An 18,537-nucleotide genomic window follows, 5' to 3' on the forward strand; every position below is an offset into this window, starting at 1 on the left:
ACCTTTTAACTGTGACCCATTCCAGCAAGAAGAGATAAGTGAGCCTACACTTTTATTGGATGATGAGGACGGGGCATTTGTGTGCTCATTACATACAAAATCAGTAGACACATTGCAACCCTTTGTATTGGTTTAAAACTACCATTATCTTTAGTTCTGGCTGAGAGTTAAAAACCATCACAATTGAGTTGAGGAAAAGGAGAAGTCATGAAAGACTGATTATCATCGCCCCTGGAGATCAGACAGCACATCACCAGGTTAGTTAAAAATCAAACATTAAAGTTAAAAAATAAATAATCCACTGGCATGGTTAAATCATTAAAGGAAGACATCGCACATATAGGGGAAAAATGGTTTAAAATCTGTCAGTGTGGGACATTCATACTTTGTAACGTTGCATCTGCGGTCCCAATTTGGCAAAAGGAAGAACATTTTTACTAGTTTGCTACAATATCAGCACACATACTGCACAGTGAGGGAGCCATTTTAAAAACATTCTTAGTTATCAAGTACTAAAACCCATGGAAGAAGGGGACTTAGTCCAAGGTGTCGTTAAGTTCAGGTATAGCAGCTGAGGTGAGAGGAAGTTGGCTACATTAGCTAAAAGCTACATTTTGTTGGAGTACGTTCAGTTCATTAATAATCAATCATCAGGACTTGTATAAGTTCTAACGATGTGAATTTCCTCTTCTGTGCAAATCTGAGGGAAGATGCCGAGGAGACCGTACTGTTCAGCTGTCAGAATGTCGTACCCTTTAGTTGTTTTAGGAAGAAACAAAGTGTCTTGCTGCATGTTCCTCTAATGTAAATCCAGCCTCGATTGAGCGGAGCTTAAAACAGCCCTGTGTCTCGCTTCCCTGCTCAGTTCAGATAGCTAGTGTTGTACTGGAAGGAAGCCATCTGGACCCGATTGCGCAGCCTCTGGACCTCCAGATCCTGGAAATGGTCGTCCCTCATCGTTCTGGATTATGATCTTCTGCAGTTCACCAATCTCACGCTCCATCCTGGAACGCAGCTCTCTCTTCATCTTCAGCAGAGCCTGCAAAACAATGGGAATAGTGAAGGTTCTTCACTAAAATTGTTACAATTTTAGGAGTTTTTGTGACAGCGGTAATAAGTAGTTTAAGAGTTGTTTGTTTTTTTTACCTTTTCTTGAGCTTTTTTCCGAACCTGGATCTCCTGCCGCTCTTGGGAAAGTTTTTCAGCTAGTAGTAAAAACTGAAAGAGAGTAGGCACATTATAGCTCCATTTTTAAAACAATACAAAAAATGTGTGCGACTTCCTGGTTCTTATATAGGCCCGTGTGTGTGTGTGTGTGTGTGTGTGTCCTACTTGGTCCTTGTAGTAGTTCTCCATGGACTTGATCTGGTCCTGGTGTCGTCTCTGATGTTCCAGCCGCTGCTCCCTGGCGTAGGCTTTCTGCTCTCTCAACCGGACCTTCTGTAGCTCCAATCCCTCCTCAAACAGCTGGCGAAACATCTATACACACACACACATATATACAACCACAAATCAGGCTTGCCACGTTAGTCGTGTTCAGTGTTACACGGTAGTTGGGCAGACACCAAATACTTGGCCACTGCATAATACATTAATTTTTTTTAAAAAAGATGAAAAGATAAATATTGAATTCAGGTAATCATTAGTTGCTTTCTTAGTCCTCGAACTGGAATGCCAAGTTATGAATGGCCTTCACCACCCACCCTCTCCTCCTTGGTGCGCGCCCTCATCAGGCGGGCACGGTGCTGGACGTGGTAGTCGCTGTGGTACTTCTTGGCGCGTGCTATCTGCTGCCTCTGTTCCCTCAGTCTGTTCTGGGTCGACTTCTGCTGCTGGATACGCTCTTTGAAGTCCCTCTGGGAGATAAACATGTTTAAGCTTGTAACTGGCCAGCTTGGTGTGCCGAATGCTGTGTCCAGAACAGGCAGGTAAAGTCCGTCTGCATGTGGGTGCATGCCAGTGTGTGCCTAGTGTTGTGTACTTGTTTAAGTAATGTGATTACACTCTCAACATCCATTGTAAGGTCACTTCTGACGGGACCTTTTGAATGTGCGTTTATGTGTTGATGCTCACCAGGCGCCTGTTGTGGTCCTGCTTTTTTGCGGATTATCTCCACCAGTAGGTCATGTTTCCTCTGTGCTTCCTCCACCTGGCAGACAAGCAGGCGTTTACATATTCATCAATCCATCCATCCACAAAATCACACATTCCAGATTTTTTATGTCAGACGCACACATGAGCAGAGCTGGTCGCCGCGGTCCTACCTGGCTGGAGAGTTTGCTGCGGCGCTGGCTGTGAGGGGATGACAGGGCATGCAGTCTGTCCACCTGCTGCATCTGCTGCTCCCACATCTGACCCAGGGCATGGGGGGAGATGTGAAGGTGGGGCAATTCCTCCAGGAGCACAGGGAGGAGCTCATTCTCCTTCACCTTCACTGGAGAGGGAGAGGGGGGGCTTTTAAAACGCTATATAAAATCGGATGTATTATCATTATTATTAGAAAGTGCTGTTGCCAGATCAGACTGAAATCAAGTTGGAAGAGAGAGAGGGTCAAACGGGAGTGTTTTGCAAGGAGCAGTGAGAAAGTAGCTAAAGACATACTGATGGATCCAAGGATTCTAATAGAAGGAGCACAGGATTTGCTTTTAGTATACCAGTCTTAAAAGTCTCTGTTAAAAGATCAATTACAGTGGATAGAAGAGTTACTAATGAAAAAGGTTATTCTTTGTACAGATTTGTGGTCATCAATGTCATTGCACTCATTTACATCTCACAGTCTAGTTTTATACAGTCTATGCTCTCAGTAGGCAGGATATTGTTAATGAGATAAATGAAACTGTACAGATTTTTAAAAGATATTTAAATGTTGATAACATGTATGTGTATACCAGCTCCCAGAGGGAATAAGGGCAATAAAAGTGTGGATGCATTAGCAAAACAGGCTCTGAAACATGAGATCATGAACATTTCACTCAGTAAATCTGAAGCAAAAGGAATAACCAAGAGAAACCTCAGCGTAGTTGGGATTCAGGAAACACAGGACGACGTGTTTATGCTGTACAGCGAGATGGACAGCTAAAAAGAGCACCGAGGAGGAGAACATCCTAACAAGGCTGAGGGTAGGACATACTAGACTTAATAAAACACTGCACTTAAAAAGCAAACATCCCTCAGGATTACGTGAGCACTGCCAAAGAGGACTCAGTGGAGCATGTAATCATTCACTGACAAAGTACTCTGAGAACAAGAAACATTAAAGAAGGAAATCAGGACGCTTGGAGTGGAAGAACTTAGTCTAAACAATGTATTTGGCATTGGGTTAGAGAGAAAATTCCATTATTTGAAAGAAATTAGAGTCCAGTGTAATATAGTAAAATGTACTATATTACACTGGACTCTAAGTTATTTACTAAGTAAATAACTCTGGACCACACTCCAACATAGTAGGGGGCGGTAATGCACCTTAACGCAAGTTGCCATCAGCTATTTAAAAAAAAAGAGAAGAAGAATTCACTTTTTTAAAGACTCCAAGGATGGTGCGTGCTTGTGTTTTTACGGGCTGTTCAAATAAAGAAGTGTCCTGGTCACCATTTAGATGTCACCGTGTTCCGTTCAGTGATGTTGGCCAGCTTCTCTTAATACATCCATGTGAATGAATCAGAAGGTGTGTGAGGAAGTACGTGTGCATAGTGGAGAGAAGAGAAGAAAATGGTCCGCGTTTGTGCTTTTCCCGGCTGCGATAAGAAGATGAAACACTACAATCCGGAAAGTTTTCACAGACTTCCTCTGCAGAACAGTGATACGTTGAAGCAGTGGCTGGTCGTATTACACGTTGATGTCGAAACACCGGTAAAAACGCTGCGAGAGAAGGACTACCGCGTCTGCAGTAACCATTTCGACAAGGACGACTTCATGATACCCTTAAGAGCCTCCAACCCTCCCAGAAAAAATCACCTCAAGAAAAGTGCTGTACCGAGAGCCGAGAGACCTGTTGCGGAAAATCTGGATGAGGTAATGTGTGAATTTGTTAGGTCATAGATCTACTAGACCGGAATTGTAAAATAGCCGTTCGTTTGTAGAAACGAGGCGTGGGAGGTGCAACACTAAACTTTATTTGCTTGCTGTTGCTAAAGTCGAGCCTTTTGCAGTGAAGCTGTAGGTATACCTTCATTGAAACTGTAAATTTAGTTGATTGCATTTCCACATATTTTAACAGTAACAACAGAAGTACTGACTAGCTAATGTTAGCTGCTAGGTTAGATAAACTGGAGTAATGAGGATGCACCACCTGTGTGGATGTGTGTCGCCACCTTTTATGTGGATGTCCAATCAGTGTTGTCAGGTAGATGTAGCTAGTCAGTTGAAGCAATACATTATTCACTGCGTGCTATGACGGCCGAGTTTTGCTTCACTGACGCTAACCTATTCACCCAAAGCAAAATTGCGTTTCCTAGGATGGCGAAGGGATGACCCTCCCAACCCTGTCTCTGATTGGCTAGTACTCGTTGCTTTCGTTGGTTAGGTTTAGGCATGATGATTGAGATTAGTAAGGTGTGTGTGTGTGTGTGTGTGTGTGTGTGTGTGTGTGTGTGTGTGTGTGTGTCCGTCCTTCCAAAACCCGGTAGCTCGTGCCGTGGAGGGGTGCGTTTCAAACGGCTGTCTACAAGACAGCCGTTTGAAATAACGTTTTAAGTTGTATCGACAACAAACATGCCTCAAGGTTGTATGGTGCCTGGATGCAGCCTCAAAAAGAAGAGAGGGAAGCGAGTAGACGTGAGCCACCACCGATTACCAACAGATGTTGAACGGTGTACACAATGGCTCCGAATGATAAAACACCCCAAATATGACGAGAACACACCGACAAAAGTACTGGGAAGTCTTCGGGTATGCTCTTGGCATTTTGCAGAAGAGGACTACATTAGGGACATGAAGTCAGAGATGTTGGGATGTACCATCAAGAAAGTGCTGAAGACTTCTGCTGTGCCCACTGTCGATATCGGCCGTGGCCAGGGAGAGCCCCGGGAGAAGCAAGACCAAATGGAGGCAAGCAGATTTTAGCTAACGTTGGTTACAATGAATGCATAGCTAAAAGTCCCTATTGTGTCTGCTCGTACTGAGATGGTTTACAGGTACAACTGCTAATCATTATTTTTACACTGCCATCGTAGACTGAAGAACAAACTGCCAGTACTGCCACTGTGTGTGTAACGTTATTGCTCCAATCGACTACACTAACTTTCAACACTAATTGGACATCCACATACAAGGTGGCTAATTTTGCCTTTTAAGATAAAAATGTGGGTATGCAGTAGATAGCACGGTTAGTGGGGGGATATTTTAGTGCCCTGCCATACTACTTTCTGTTTGTAGTAGTTAAAGACTACAATGTTGACTGCAACCAGATGTGTGGTATTTTACAGCTGCATGGCACCTGGGCAGTAATGGACCGGTCACCTGGCCAGGTCAGAAGCACAGGTGAGTCTTCTTGCTGTGTACTACTCAAACTATTTTTGTCCAATACGTTTCTTATGTTCCTCAGCCTGGTGAAGACAGTTTGTCCAGCTGCTGATGTCCTAAAAGTTGTCCAATAGAGTCCACTCTATTATAAATTCAGATTTTTTTTGTTGGTTTTAAAAAAGGTTTGAAAAGGACTAACTACTTTCAACTTAAAAGATTGTTTTGACTTTTTTTTTTTTAAATTCACAGGCATTCAAGCAAATGTCCCAGAGACATGCACTGCAACCATGGAGAAGTGAGTCAACAAATAACTTTGATCAGGTTTCCCTAATGTGTTAAGTAAACCATGTAGCTTAACATAAAGGCACACAGTCTGTGATACAGTATAATACTTCAGAGCTTACTTATACCCCATTTAGTTGCAGTGATGCAGGTTAAACAGCACTGTTGCACCTGCAACAATGTATCCATAGTGGCAACTTGTGTATGTTTCCAGCTCTAGCCATGCTCTATACAACAATTGAGTCATTATCATTTCTCAGCTCTCTTTTCTGCCCCCAAAACAGACCAACTCTGCAGCACATTGTGGATGAAGAGGCTATTCTGCAGCTGATGAAGAACTGCCCGATGTGCGACAGAAACTGCCGCTGTATAAAACGCACTCGCAGTCCTTACTTCATAGTCTACCAGAGCTGTTACTACTGCAATTATCAACGCAAGTGGGCCAACCAGCCTGAAGCTAGAAATATGGACATTCGTAACAAGAAACTAAAGCCAACGAACAAGGTGTCTGTAAATGCCAAGGTTCAGTCATCACAGCTTAATAATACAAGCATTTCTGAATCCTCAGTCTGAGTCACAAGACCCATTAGATATCTGAAGAGCCCAATGTAAACTCTTGTCTTTTGAGTCTGAGATTGGGCATGAGCCCAGTTTAAGATGTGCCTTAAGGTGCATCATTCTGCAGTTGGAAATGCTTGCTGATGACAAACAATTCTGTGAAGTGTTCTGTTGAGTTGAAGCTTCAGTCCAAAGTAATAACATTGAACTTGCTAACAAGGAACACAATTAGAGTAAAGCAGTAAAAGAGGTGATGAGCATAGTTTTGTTTGCTAGTATGTGGTGAGAAGAAATACACTGAAATATCGTAAGGTGTCATTGTGTTGTGGAAAAAAGCATTTTGAATACTAATAATTATAATACCTAGAAAAATAACAAAGATCCACGTGGTAAATATACAACTCTTAACCTACTTGATGGAGCTTTCCTGGGGGCCACCTGCCTTCTCCGTCCTGGTGTGGTTTGTGTGTTACGATGTGACCTGATGGGGTCACCGGATGGTGACGATGGGGCCTTTGTTCTAGCTAGGGACAGTCTGGGGACTTCGGAAACATCCCTTAGTATGGCCTCTCTGTACTGTTGCTCCTACACACACACACACACACACACACACACACACACACACACACACAGACAGACACAGAGCAGTCAAAGGCACTTAGTAATTCACAATATTTTCCATTTTTGCCCCCATCTTCCTCCATGATTAAGGCTTATTTGTTAAGACAAAGTTCTACTTTAATAACAAACAGGGATGTGATGTAGAAAAAGGGTTGAGAGGGGTCCTTATCGTATTGGTACTGCTGACTTACGGCTTTCTGAGCTTTAAGGCGGGCCTTGTCTAGATCCGCTCGCTCTTTGTCTTCATATCTTTTCAACTCCTCCTCATAGGCCTTTTTCTCCAAATACTGAAAGAGAGAGACTCATTTATTATTTTATAGGTATATAACATGATGATGAATAGAACCAGAGCAGCAGCAAATTAATTTAATCTGAACATATATTTTTAACAGATTGTAATTTGAGTGATGAAAGAAGAGAAATAATTGAAAAGCAAGCAAATACACAATGTCTTGATCTATTTTTCCTTGTTTAAAATGTACAACCCATGTTAAATCCAGGTGAAATAAAACTGAGAAACAAATTAAAGTTAATTAGCTAGCAAACATGACATTGGCTCAATCTAAGAAACGCTTAGGATAGAAAATCTGACATACAGAAATCAATGACTTCAGCTTTAAATCAAAGATGTTTTTGAACTGCATTTACATTTACAGGCAGTTTCAGACCGACACATAACCACTCAACTAAGTCTTAATTGTCCCTAAATTACTGCTAACAATCCTTTAAGTCCGGCTTCAATTTAACATTTACATATATTGAGCAGTCTGCAAATTACAGCCAGTTTGGACACTGTCAGTATATTTTATACGGTACATTTAAAAGGGAAAGCACTAAAGAAAACAATAACTATGGTAATACCTTGCCATGTTTTCTGTGAGACGGTCTGTGGTGTAGCTCTCCTCGCCATGAATGATCAGAAGCTGCCAGGTTGGATTGTCTCCCATCATCCAGACTCATTGCTTCGGCCATGGCATCTTCTAACTGTCCCTGAACGGATCGAGGGGCCCTTGGAGGGGAGGGGGATAAGGAGCGTGTCTGGTGGGTGGATTCAGCGTCAGGTGTTCCTGAAACTAATAAATGTTACAATTTATTTTATAGTATCAGCGGCTCTTTAAAGATAATGAATGTCTTAACTGTGGGTTTACTTAGCCATAATTTGTATTTACCCGTGTGTTGTCTGGGAGTCCTGCGACACTCCATGATGCTGTCACTGTGGTGGGACTGCTTGTCCTCTTCTCTGACTTCACTGGACTCCCCACTTTCACCTAGAACTCGTTTGAGCATCTACGGAAATTCAACATCACTCATTGTTGTAAGCATAAACGGTATAATAGACAAATACAAAAATGTCATGTGCACACATTAAATCTTCTAATGGTTGTAAAATATTTTTTTTATTAATTATTAAAAGGAGTATGTAGCCAGGACTTCCTGGGTTTATTTATTTATCCAGTTGAAATAAAGTTTAAACTTCACTGAGTTGGCCTTAACTACATGGACTTAACGACATTTAGAAAACAGAGTAGGTAAGCATACTCTAACCCACCCCCAACAAAACAGACCCACGCATGCAAAAAGGTTTAAAATCACTTTTGCTTGGATACAAAACATTCATGAATATGTTGGGACCTTATACAAAACACATACACACACCTGATCCAGTTCCTCAAGCCGATGGCAGAGGTTCTCAGATATGTGATGCAGCTCCTCTTCTGTTTGCTTGTTCCTCTGTCTGCGATACGACAGAGGCTCGCCCAACCCTTCCTCCTCCAACCTGCTACTGTTCAGACGATCACAAAGACACCATAAAGACACAGAGACAGTCAGAAAATAAGTAATACCACATTGTCCCTGCAAACATGATCATTTCATCAAGGGCATTCTATTCCTTATTCTGCAGCTTTTCTACTGTCTTACCTAAGGCCTGTCCTATCTCTGTGATATGGCCTTCTGTTCAGTTGTCTTAGTTTATAACTCAGATCTTCCTCATCTTGCTCTTCCTCCTCAGTGTCTGGTGGAGAAGGGGTTGTGACCGCCATCTCATCCTGCAGGGTGAGGAAGAGCACATCTGGCTTGGTGCGGAACAAAACCCTCCTGGGACCCCCATTAGTCGGCTGACAGACAAAAAGAGAACAACGTTAAATTTGGTTCACATAAAGTAAAACAGATAAATAAAATAAAATAAAAACAAGAAAGAGGCGAAGCAATAAGAGCATGGTATTTATGTATTAAAATTAATCCATTCACCCGTAATAACATGGATACATACATGGCTTTGGCACAGGATAGGCTTGAATAGTAAAACACATGAATAAACTAGGATCTGACGGATACATTAGCAGGGTCGATAGAACAATATGATAATCAATTTAATCAAACATATTTCACATTTCATTTTACATTAAATTATGACTAATGCACAGAAAATCTATTTAATAAGTTGATTTAGAAAGGCTGTAAATGAGCCAATGAAAAAAGAAAATGTGATTATATTTTGGAAGATCATATCAAATGGGTTTTTTTCTGAATTTTATTTTTATTTAGAAATTCCATCAGAATGGACTGGACAGATTAGACCAGCGTATACTGTATGTCACTATATGTCAATTTATCATCTTATTTTCACCCTTTTTAACAGAGCAACCAGTGTTACACACATCGGTCCAAACCTGACCTTCAGCTGGGTTGTTTACAAGGGTTGCTGGAGATGACCCAAAACTAAAACAATAAGGATCCAAACGTGTTTGCATGGGTTCGATGTTGCTGTAAAATTGGTACAAGTGAAGGCCTGTTGCTCTCTTACCTCTAGTGTCTCCCCCTCCACTTCTGTCCTGGCTCTTTGCTGACTGGACAAAGACTTCTCACTCGCGGCTGGAAATTGAGCAAAACACGACATTGAGAACTAGTTACTCTTTACTCTGATGGGGGATTTTCACTTGTTGGCCGTCACAAGAGTAAAAGCAGATACAAAGTACGATTTGGTGGCTGCCCTGGAGATGCACTGTCAACTCCCAACATTCAGTCAAAACCATCAATCCAATCAAGTGCTAGCAGGCTCTTTTTATCCCATGATCTGTGATACAGATTTCAAGAAATCAAACTGTTAAACCACTTGACATTTTGATCTGAAGAATGAAGGTACATTTGTTTTACTCACCAGGAGACTGGAAAAGAGGAGACTGTAGTCCATTGGTAACAACTGTCTCAGCTTCCGGTTTAGAGATCTGTGTGAGAAGGATGGTGAGAAAGTTAGAGGGGGAAAAGAGCAAGAAAGAAATGACTGTGAAGACAAGCAGAGACCATTAACATTTAACTACAGAGGGACACAGTTTAGTACTGAATATAACCTGCAGCTCATACATGTCCATTTTCTAAAATCGTCAATGAGAGAAACGTTAATCACCAGACAAGACATTTAGAACATATTGACACTGTTGATGGTGATGAATAAAGTCAGTCACTCCAAAGGAAGAAGGCGCAAATCTTCTGAGCTGCGTGGCTGTAGTTGTTTACTCTGTTATAGTAGGGCCATAGGTTAAGCTGTGTGTGTGTGTGTGTGTGTGTGTGTGTGTGTGTGTGTGTGTAAATTTCTGTCTGTAAATCGGTCTCTGTTAGAAAAGGACAGTTTTCCCTATGACACTTTTTTTTTTTCAACATATCTTGAATAAGGTACCGCTTTCCCTTGGGTTGTAGACTTTTCTTTGATTCTATCAATAGGCTTTTAATGATCAGTAAACTGTTAAAAAACAGAACTTAGCCAAGACTAAACTCCTCAGCACCACCAGTACTCAAAAAGCCAGATTCAGTGCAGAAGCTCTGCCATTTCTTAAATCATCACACTGTTCGTCAAAAGCTGTGGCTAGCTAGACTATAATTGCAATAATACATAGTTAGGATGTCAACTAACAGGACAGTGAATATCACTTCACTCTGATAATCCAGTTTGGATTTACACAAAAGCATCAGCAAGACTCATTTCAATAAAACAACAAATGTTCAGCAAACTTTGTAGTTTAGTGTGCTGTGTCAAGTGGCATTAAGTTGACTAAAGTTCACCTGCCTAAATTACTAACAAAGACTTGCTAAACTGTTGGCATACTTGGTTCAAATCAGGGTTTGGTTTAGGTACATAAAACAATCTTAAAAAAAAGCTTAGGCTGAGGCCGAGTCACACACAGTGAGGGTGTGGTTGGGCATGGTTGTAGGCCAGTACACTTGTTGAGCCATAAAATAAACCCATTTATAGAAAATGTGTCTCTTCCAAGCTAATGGACAGCAGGCATTCAAAAGACTTTCACTTGAGATTGTCCTTCAGAGGTTTGGCAACTGATTGTTAGTACAGTATTCAGTCAGTAAGGAAGTCTAAATAGTAAAATACATGTAGCCATTTTGAATGAGTCAGCATACACTTATCCTTCCCATATTGTCCTGGACTCAAAAAAGAAAAAAAAGAAAATAGGAAGTCTGAGTATGTGAAAGTGTGTGTGTGACAGAAAGACAGTCTTGCATTGCAGTAATATCTCATTGACTCTAGAACTTTGGGAAAGATAAAGTTTGCATGTCCTTATGTTGCATGCAAATAAGAGGTAAATTGACTGTAAAACAATTGATCCTAATCATATTGAATTATATGGCTACCTCTGTAGTTACAGGAGCGGCTTCCTCCCCTGCATGCCCTTGGCTGAAGCCGGCAACTGTCGAGTGTGGGTCTGTGTCGGGTCTGTGGAGGGTGTTGCTCTGACTGGGTGGCTGCAAAGCGATGGCTGAAGGCAGCGGTTCAGTCAGTGGAGCATTCTGCGCGTCCAAAGGATCAGAGGTGGTGACTGCATCTGAGGTTTTGGGAGAGACAGCCAGTCCTTGCAGATTGATCATGAGATTTATTGAAAGTTATCTCAGTTACAAGTTAAAATCCTTAATGATGGAGTGCCTTGGTAGCCGAATGGTTACAGAACATTCCACATAACTGCAACGTTACCGGTTTGGTTCTGAATTCATTAAACCAATTGGTTCACACTGTGGAATTGAAGTCAATGAGTACTTGGCACCAAATACATCAAAATAGTTTGTTTTACATGTTAAAATGCCTTGTCTACGATTGGTGAAAATGCCAAAAACTAACCTTTAAAAAATGTAATTTAACAATAAAGGAATACAAATATAAATGATACCTGCAGGCAACATGATGTGACAGAGCAGACATATGACTGTAATTCTTTTGGATTTGTAGACAAGGTTATGCCCAGCCTGCCAAACACTGATTATTGATACATACTAAATTGTCTCAGAATATCTTTATGGATTGCAGCAACGACCACACGACAGATCAGGTAACTACTGTATACTTTGACAACTAAATCAACAACATTAATCAATGCATTAAACGACTTATGTTCTCTCAAATGCGTAAAACTGTTTCAAGCTGAAATGCAAGAACATTTTGAGAAATCTTTTACTATGTTAATTTAATATTAATCACGAAACATCTGAAAAATCAGAGGGAAAGAATACATTGATTTGTATGCATAAAGACAACAAGGCATTTTGCCCAAACACAGTAAGTAAAGATGGGCTTTGTTTGTGTCTTACCGTCTTGTTTGGCTGTAAATGTGCGTGCAGAGACTCCCAGCCCAATGATCTCACTAGTTGATCCCACCTCCTCAGCATTCCAGGTATGGAGGGAATGTTTACTGGAATGAACAGTGGACCTGAACGATGAGACATGATATTATTTACCAAATCTTCACACAAGTACTTTATATTTAAATGATAGATGTTGACTTTGATATTGCTCTAAATTCGTTAAACCATAACTGATTCAAACTGTGGAACTGACAGATAAAAACAAAAAAAAATGAAGTCAATGAGTACATAGAACCAAAGGCATAAAAATCATTATTGCATGTTAAAATGTGACTTTTTCAGATCTAAGCCTTGTCTATAAGATTAGGTCATGACAGGGGTGCTGTTATAAGCCACAAAGCCTTTGCTTGTACATAAATTATTATTTCACTGATAACTCAACAGCTTTATAATGCTATTCAGACACAGACTCCAAAACAGGAACATAATAATGTACGGTATGAATAAATACACAACATGCACCCCCCCAAAAAAAAAAAAGAGTTTGAGTCCATGGGCCCTATCTTGCACCCGGCGCAGCACAGCGCAAAGCCCGACGCAAGTGCCTTTGCTAGTTTAAGACCGACGCAGTTGTCAATTTCCCGTCCAGCGCCCCCCGTCGTTTAAATAGCAAATGCACCTGCGCCCATGGGCGTGCTGGTCTTACAGTGAGGTATGTTCAGGTGCATTCTTGGCATATTGCTATCTTGAGGCAGCGGAAAGTGATCACGCCAGTGACCAACAAAAACCTGGTCTAAAGCCAGTAACGCAGAATTTCATTGTTATTTTACGCCTGTTTCACTGTGTGGAGTTTTGGTGGCTTAGTGCTTGTGCCATATATGATCTGCTCACATGCTTTCACTTCACGTACGAGCAGATCAGTTTCTTCTCCTAAAAATCTCTCCTTCCTGCTTAGCAAATCCGCCATCATAATAGCAATGCACCAAGGTACAAACGCGCCTGGTTTTTAAAGGGAATCGGAGATGACACTCCGATTGGTTTTATTGCATGTTACGCCCAAAACGATTAATTAAGACACTAAGTACAACCCTTTTGAACCATGCCCCTGGCGCACAAACCATTTTTTCCGCTGTTAAAATAGAAAAAGTGGATTTGTACACATGTAACGCACCTGCGCCAGGCACTTCACACCGTGCGCTTAGATCGTTAAAATAGGGCCCTATATGTCTGACAGTGACACACTAATCTCTTAATATTTAATATTTACACTACTGCTAGAAGGTTAGCCTAACTGGCTGTTGTGTCAACGGGATGTAAAGCCCGGATCTGCTCTGAAGCTGAATGACATGATCGCACTCATGTGTAACAAACCTGACTGTCAGCAATATTTGGGTTTATGGGAGAGGTCAAACCAAACGTGCTATGCTATAGCCCACTGAGTAAAGATAACACCATGATTAAAACATAAAACAAACATTCATAATGTATCATTCATCGTGTGTACAATATGTGTTTCTTAGTGTTTGGGGAATATGACCAGTTCTTACGCTCTACTGGAAGACAAAGAAGCTCCCTCCAGTTTAGTCTCCTTGTGCTCTGTGGCATTGCAGCTTGTTGGCTCCTTGGTTTCACCAGGCACATCCTCATTGAGACTGTCATTCAGTTCCTCTGAAAAAAGACATGACAAAGAGAAAGCAATACTTGTGATTACAAGATGTAATGACCTCCATGGAATCTTAAAGAGGAACAAACACATAGGACCTTTAATTCAACTAGTTGACTGACAGAATGGCAATACACTGCAGTGGAAATTCACTGTCGAAAAAAGATAAAGACAGACCTAAAAGACTTATCCCAAAAAAGCCAGACCAACAACTGAGGCCTTTGAGCACTAAAGTAAACTCAAAATAAGTACTTAAAGCAGAAGCACAACTTGTCATTGTTAGACACTGAAGATAGACACTACACTGTACCCACTGTCACAACAGCTTTTAGAAACTCACATCATTTGTGCAGTGCAGACACAGTCATTAACTACTAATTGCTGCTTGGCAGCAGTCTGAGGGACGGCATACTCTCACAAAGGCATACTCAGCTCTGCCAAACGAAGAGAGCTTACTGTTCCCTATAAAAACCTGCACCAGCTTAAACTGGGTATAGGACACATTATGTCCTGTTGAAGCTGAAGGACAAACAGGCAATCTCACCTAAACAGAGACTTGTGTCTCAGTCAGTAAAAAGGAGAAGTAGCTGTCAAACTGAGAATACCAGATGCTAAAGGCTGCCACAAATATGGCCCTCTGGCCACTGCTCTGCAAAGTCATTAAATGATAAGAACTGCATGTTAATGGCAAAGATGAAATATGTTTAGATGATTTATACTAGTTCTGATGTGTTTTTTCCCCCAATATCTGTAAAATAAAACTATCAGTGTTGGTAATATTTTGTAATTAACAATAGCATGTCAGTGGCTTTTTTTAATTACTGAAGCAGAATCTTCATCCTCAAAAATCATTTTGGAAAGTTTTGATACATTATGAAGCCTTAAATGTAATTAAAAAGTATAAAAGGTACCAATTTGCCATTAAAGCCATTGTGTGCGTAAAAGTGTTGTTAATGATAGATATGCATATTATCTGTCATCTTGACTGAATTATTCTGCCTACCACCATTCTGTGACTCCTCGCTTATCTCCTCCTTGAGATATTCTAGGAGGCCATCGAAGATTTCCAGGAGGTTCTTGATAGACTCTTTGTCCCCTCTGACAACATTTTCTCCTGGGAACACACAGCCAGTCTCAGCATTATACTCAGTACTCATCTGTGTTATTGCTAAACAAAAAAGGAGATTGTTATTGTCCTTGTGTTTCTGCATACCCCTTCAGGAAGTTGGGCCACGCAGCCCAAAATAAAATGACTTTGTGGTGAATCTTAAGTCGATCCAAGTTAAAATTATGCATGTAACAGTTGATAATAGTTGCTCTTCTCTTTTACATGCACATGACTTAATCAATATTGTTGTGAAGAGTGAACATGTTTATTATACCTGTAATGTGTGAGAGACTGATCTGAAGGTAATCCAGGGAGAGTGAATCAATCACAGACTGAACGTTATGGGCGTCATCCTCTTGACTGCATGGCGCTGCAATATAATCTAAACAAATACATACACACCAATGTGAAAAAACGAAGCTTTTATATGAGACCACAGAAACAATGAAAACGCACACAACAATGTCAAACTTACAGCAACAACAACTTTCACACACTTCCTTGAACACTTTGGGCTTTCATTTGAGGTCTTTCCTGTACTTAACAATGAGGAAAGAGCTCAGCGACATTAACAGTCTCATGATGGCATTTTTAATGGTCTTAGAAAGCATTCCTGACATGCTAAGCACACTCAGGAGATCATGCTCTAAACTCAAACCTCACAGCTTGTTATCCTTCTGTGTTTTTGGCCTTAGAATTTAAATTTAGAGCTGCAAAGATTAATCGATTAATTGATTAGTTGTCAACTATTAAATTAATCGCCAACTATTTTGATAATCGATTAATCGGATTCCAGCTTCTTAAATGTGAATATTTTCTAGTTTCTACATTCCTCTATAATAGTAAACTGAATATCTTTGAGTTGTGGACAAAACAAGACATTTTAGGATGTTATCTTGGGCTTTGGAAAACACTGATCAACATTTTCCTCAATAATTACTCCGCTGATAATTTGCTATATGAATCAATTGTCAGGCAACGAAAAATTAAATTGCTTGTTTTGTCCGTCTAACACTTCGAAATCTTTAGATAATCAGTTTATTATTGCATTAGACAAATAAAAACAGCAAATCATCACAACTGAGAAGCTGGAAACTGAGAATATTTGGCATTATTACTTGGCACTCTGTGACTTGGCCGGTTAAAGTCCCTGCACGGTACAAGTACGGAGTGTGGACTGGTAGATGGAGAGGTGCCAGGTTGTGTCCTGGGCACTGCCGAGGTGCCCGGGAGCAAGGCACCAAACCCCCAACTTGTCAGGGCTTCATCCTGTGAAGCAGTCCCCTCGCTTTGACATCTCTCCATACATAATGCATCTGTATAAGTCTGTTTATGCAATTCTGTTGTGCCTCTGTGTGTGTGTGTGTGTGTGTGTGTGTGTACCTATATAATAACAGAGTGAAAAAAAATTATTTTCCGTTGCAAGATTACCCAATTGTGTTGACATTTGGTTGATCTGTAGCTTGCTCTCACCTGGAACTTTCTCCCCCAAGATGTTTTCATACAGAGCAATGAAAACATTTGCATCACAGTCCGTCAGTTTACTCAGCCTTAGGTTTATGGGACACTTACTGAGAAGATCATTTGCCACATCTACCCAATCTGTAGGGGGGGAAAAAAAGGTAAAAGTCATGTTCATTTCCAATAGTAAAGTCATTAAGCCAAAATAGAGTAATGAAAGAGTTAACAGAACACGTGGTAAAGGAGACATCAGTGAACCATGTATTTTCATTCACTACATTCACTAGTTACATACAGAATCCCCTTCAAAATCCTGCTAAAAGTCTATAAAGCACTTAATGGTTTAGCTCCTCGGTACATCTCCGACTTGCTCACTGATCATAACCCGTTAAGGCCTCTCAGGTCATCAGGCAAAGATCTTCTAGCTGTACCCTGAATTAGATCCCGGTCCGGTGATGGTGCCTTCAGTTACCGTGGTCCTGCTCTCTGGAACAAGCTGCCTAATGACCTGAAGTCCATCACAACAAACTCAAAACGTAACTATTCTCTCAGGCTTTCGGTTAATTACAGCGTGTGTGTGTTGTTGTTCATGCTTGGTTCTCATGTTTATGCTTATATTTTATATATTGTATTTTATTGTAAAGCACGTTGCGTTTACGTGCAATTAAAAGGTGCTTTATAAATAAAATTGCCATTGTCATTTATTCACAAATCAGGTTCAGTAACGTTACCTCCTCTAGGGGTGATAATGTTAATTCAATCATGAGTGCCCATCCGCGGCAAACTTAAGTTTGAGAGCGGGGAGCCGTCTCCCTGTCTCATACACACCATAACCTAACTTACTGACGTTACACTATCTTAGCTAGCTAACTTACAGTTAAAGACTAGCTACCGATTTGGATGGCATAACGTTAACGTTACATTACGTTTTTAACATATGATACCGGCGGCCATGGATTTGGGATGACAAAACAGCAAGCAACGGCTATTGTTTCAGGTTACCTGCCACCTTTAAATCATCTCTGACGTGTTTTACATCAACTTTACCGGTTGAGTTACCCAAAAGTAACGTTAGTTAGCTAACGTTGCTACTTCGGTCTGTTTGCTAACGTTAACGGAAACATTATCAAAGAATGTTAAACTGTTAGCTAACTTTAATCCTGAAATTAAAATGTATCACTGGAGTATATGCATGAACATGTAATGACAGGCTCGGTGACGACAGGAAAGCTACAATAACCTGGTAGCTAACGTTAGCTGTAAGTTAGCGTTACGTGTCGTTAGCTTTCTCCGGACCGGAGCACAGAGTCTCGGTTGCCTTAACTTACCTCTCTCTCCCTCCTGGGTTCCCATGAAACAGCTGTCGACGAGAGGCCGATGGAGCTCAAAATCCTCTGACTAGCTGAAATAGAGTCTCGAATAACCCAGAGCCCCAATCCTGGCCTGAACAGTTGGGTCAGTTTTGGTGTTTGTTGTGGGTTTCAGGGAGAAGGAACTATCCTCTCTCATTTCAAATTGAAGTCTTGTTTGATTGGACGTTACGCTCGTTCTTTGTTTCCGGAAGTTCCATTTTGATTAGTGCGTACCGCCCTCTGCTGGTTACTGTGTATAACGCAGGCAATAATAATAATAGCTATGTGCAGCATTTGAGCATCGAATACCTCTTCTTTTAATCAACTCAACTGATAATAATACTAAGGCTGGAAACATTAACAACTTCATCTCATAGACTGTATCTCCACACTTTCACAGATTAAAGGGTATTATAAAGTATTATAGTCCAACACCTCCATGATTAACA

At 40.8% G+C, this 18,537-nt stretch overlaps 1 protein-coding gene and 1 pseudogene across 3 annotated transcripts; one reads left to right on the forward strand and one right to left on the reverse strand.

Annotated features, from left to right (window-relative positions):
* Positions 1–35: 35 nt before the first annotated feature.
* Positions 36–18,279, reverse strand: LOC144536374 (centrosomal protein of 95 kDa-like; annotated as a pseudogene). The gene is made up of 21 exons (XR_013503741.1): positions 18,065–18,279; positions 16,749–16,877; positions 15,550–15,657; positions 15,171–15,281; positions 14,052–14,172; positions 12,511–12,629; positions 11,563–11,753; positions 10,082–10,148; positions 9,728–9,795; positions 8,842–9,038; positions 8,578–8,704; positions 8,091–8,208; positions 7,783–7,994; positions 7,113–7,208; positions 6,714–6,885; positions 2,265–2,434; positions 2,074–2,149; positions 1,704–1,856; positions 1,333–1,479; positions 1,147–1,218; positions 36–1,039 (listed from the first exon to the last, which is right to left on the reverse strand). The product of XR_013503741.1 is annotated as a centrosomal protein of 95 kDa-like (transcript).
* On the forward strand, positions 3,514–6,679 carry LOC144536400 (peroxynitrite isomerase THAP4-like). Of its 2 annotated transcripts, XM_078279525.1 has the most exons (5): positions 3,516–4,011; positions 4,626–5,046; positions 5,424–5,478; positions 5,710–5,755; positions 6,027–6,679. In XM_078279525.1, the coding sequence occupies exons 2-5, from the start codon at positions 4,711–4,713 to the stop codon at positions 6,313–6,315; spliced, it is 726 nt and encodes a 241-aa protein (XP_078135651.1). In that variant the 5' UTR covers positions 3,516–4,011; positions 4,626–4,710; the 3' UTR covers positions 6,316–6,679. The 2 variants fall into 2 exon arrangements, with proteins under 2 accessions (XP_078135658.1, XP_078135651.1); XM_078279532.1 differs by lacking the exon at positions 4,626–5,046 and having other exon boundaries at positions 3,514–4,011.
* Positions 18,280–18,537: the final 258 nt, after the last annotated feature.

Source organism: Sander vitreus, chromosome 2 (assembly GCF_031162955.1).
Source record: "Sander vitreus isolate 19-12246 chromosome 2, sanVit1, whole genome shotgun sequence".
Lineage (NCBI taxonomy): Eukaryota > Metazoa > Chordata > Actinopteri > Perciformes > Percidae > Sander > Sander vitreus.

Coding starts and splice junctions, on each gene's coding strand:
- LOC144536400 (XM_078279525.1), top strand. CDS start 4,711: ATGCCTCAAGGTTGTATGGTGCCTGGATGCAGCCTCAAAAAGAAGAGA. Junction 5,047..5,423: donor AGAAGCAAGACCAAATGGAG/GCAAGCAGATTT, acceptor GGTATTTTACAG/CTGCATGGCACCTGGGCAGT. Junction 5,756..6,026: donor TGCACTGCAACCATGGAGAA/GTGAGTCAACAA, acceptor CCCCCAAAACAG/ACCAACTCTGCAGCACATTG.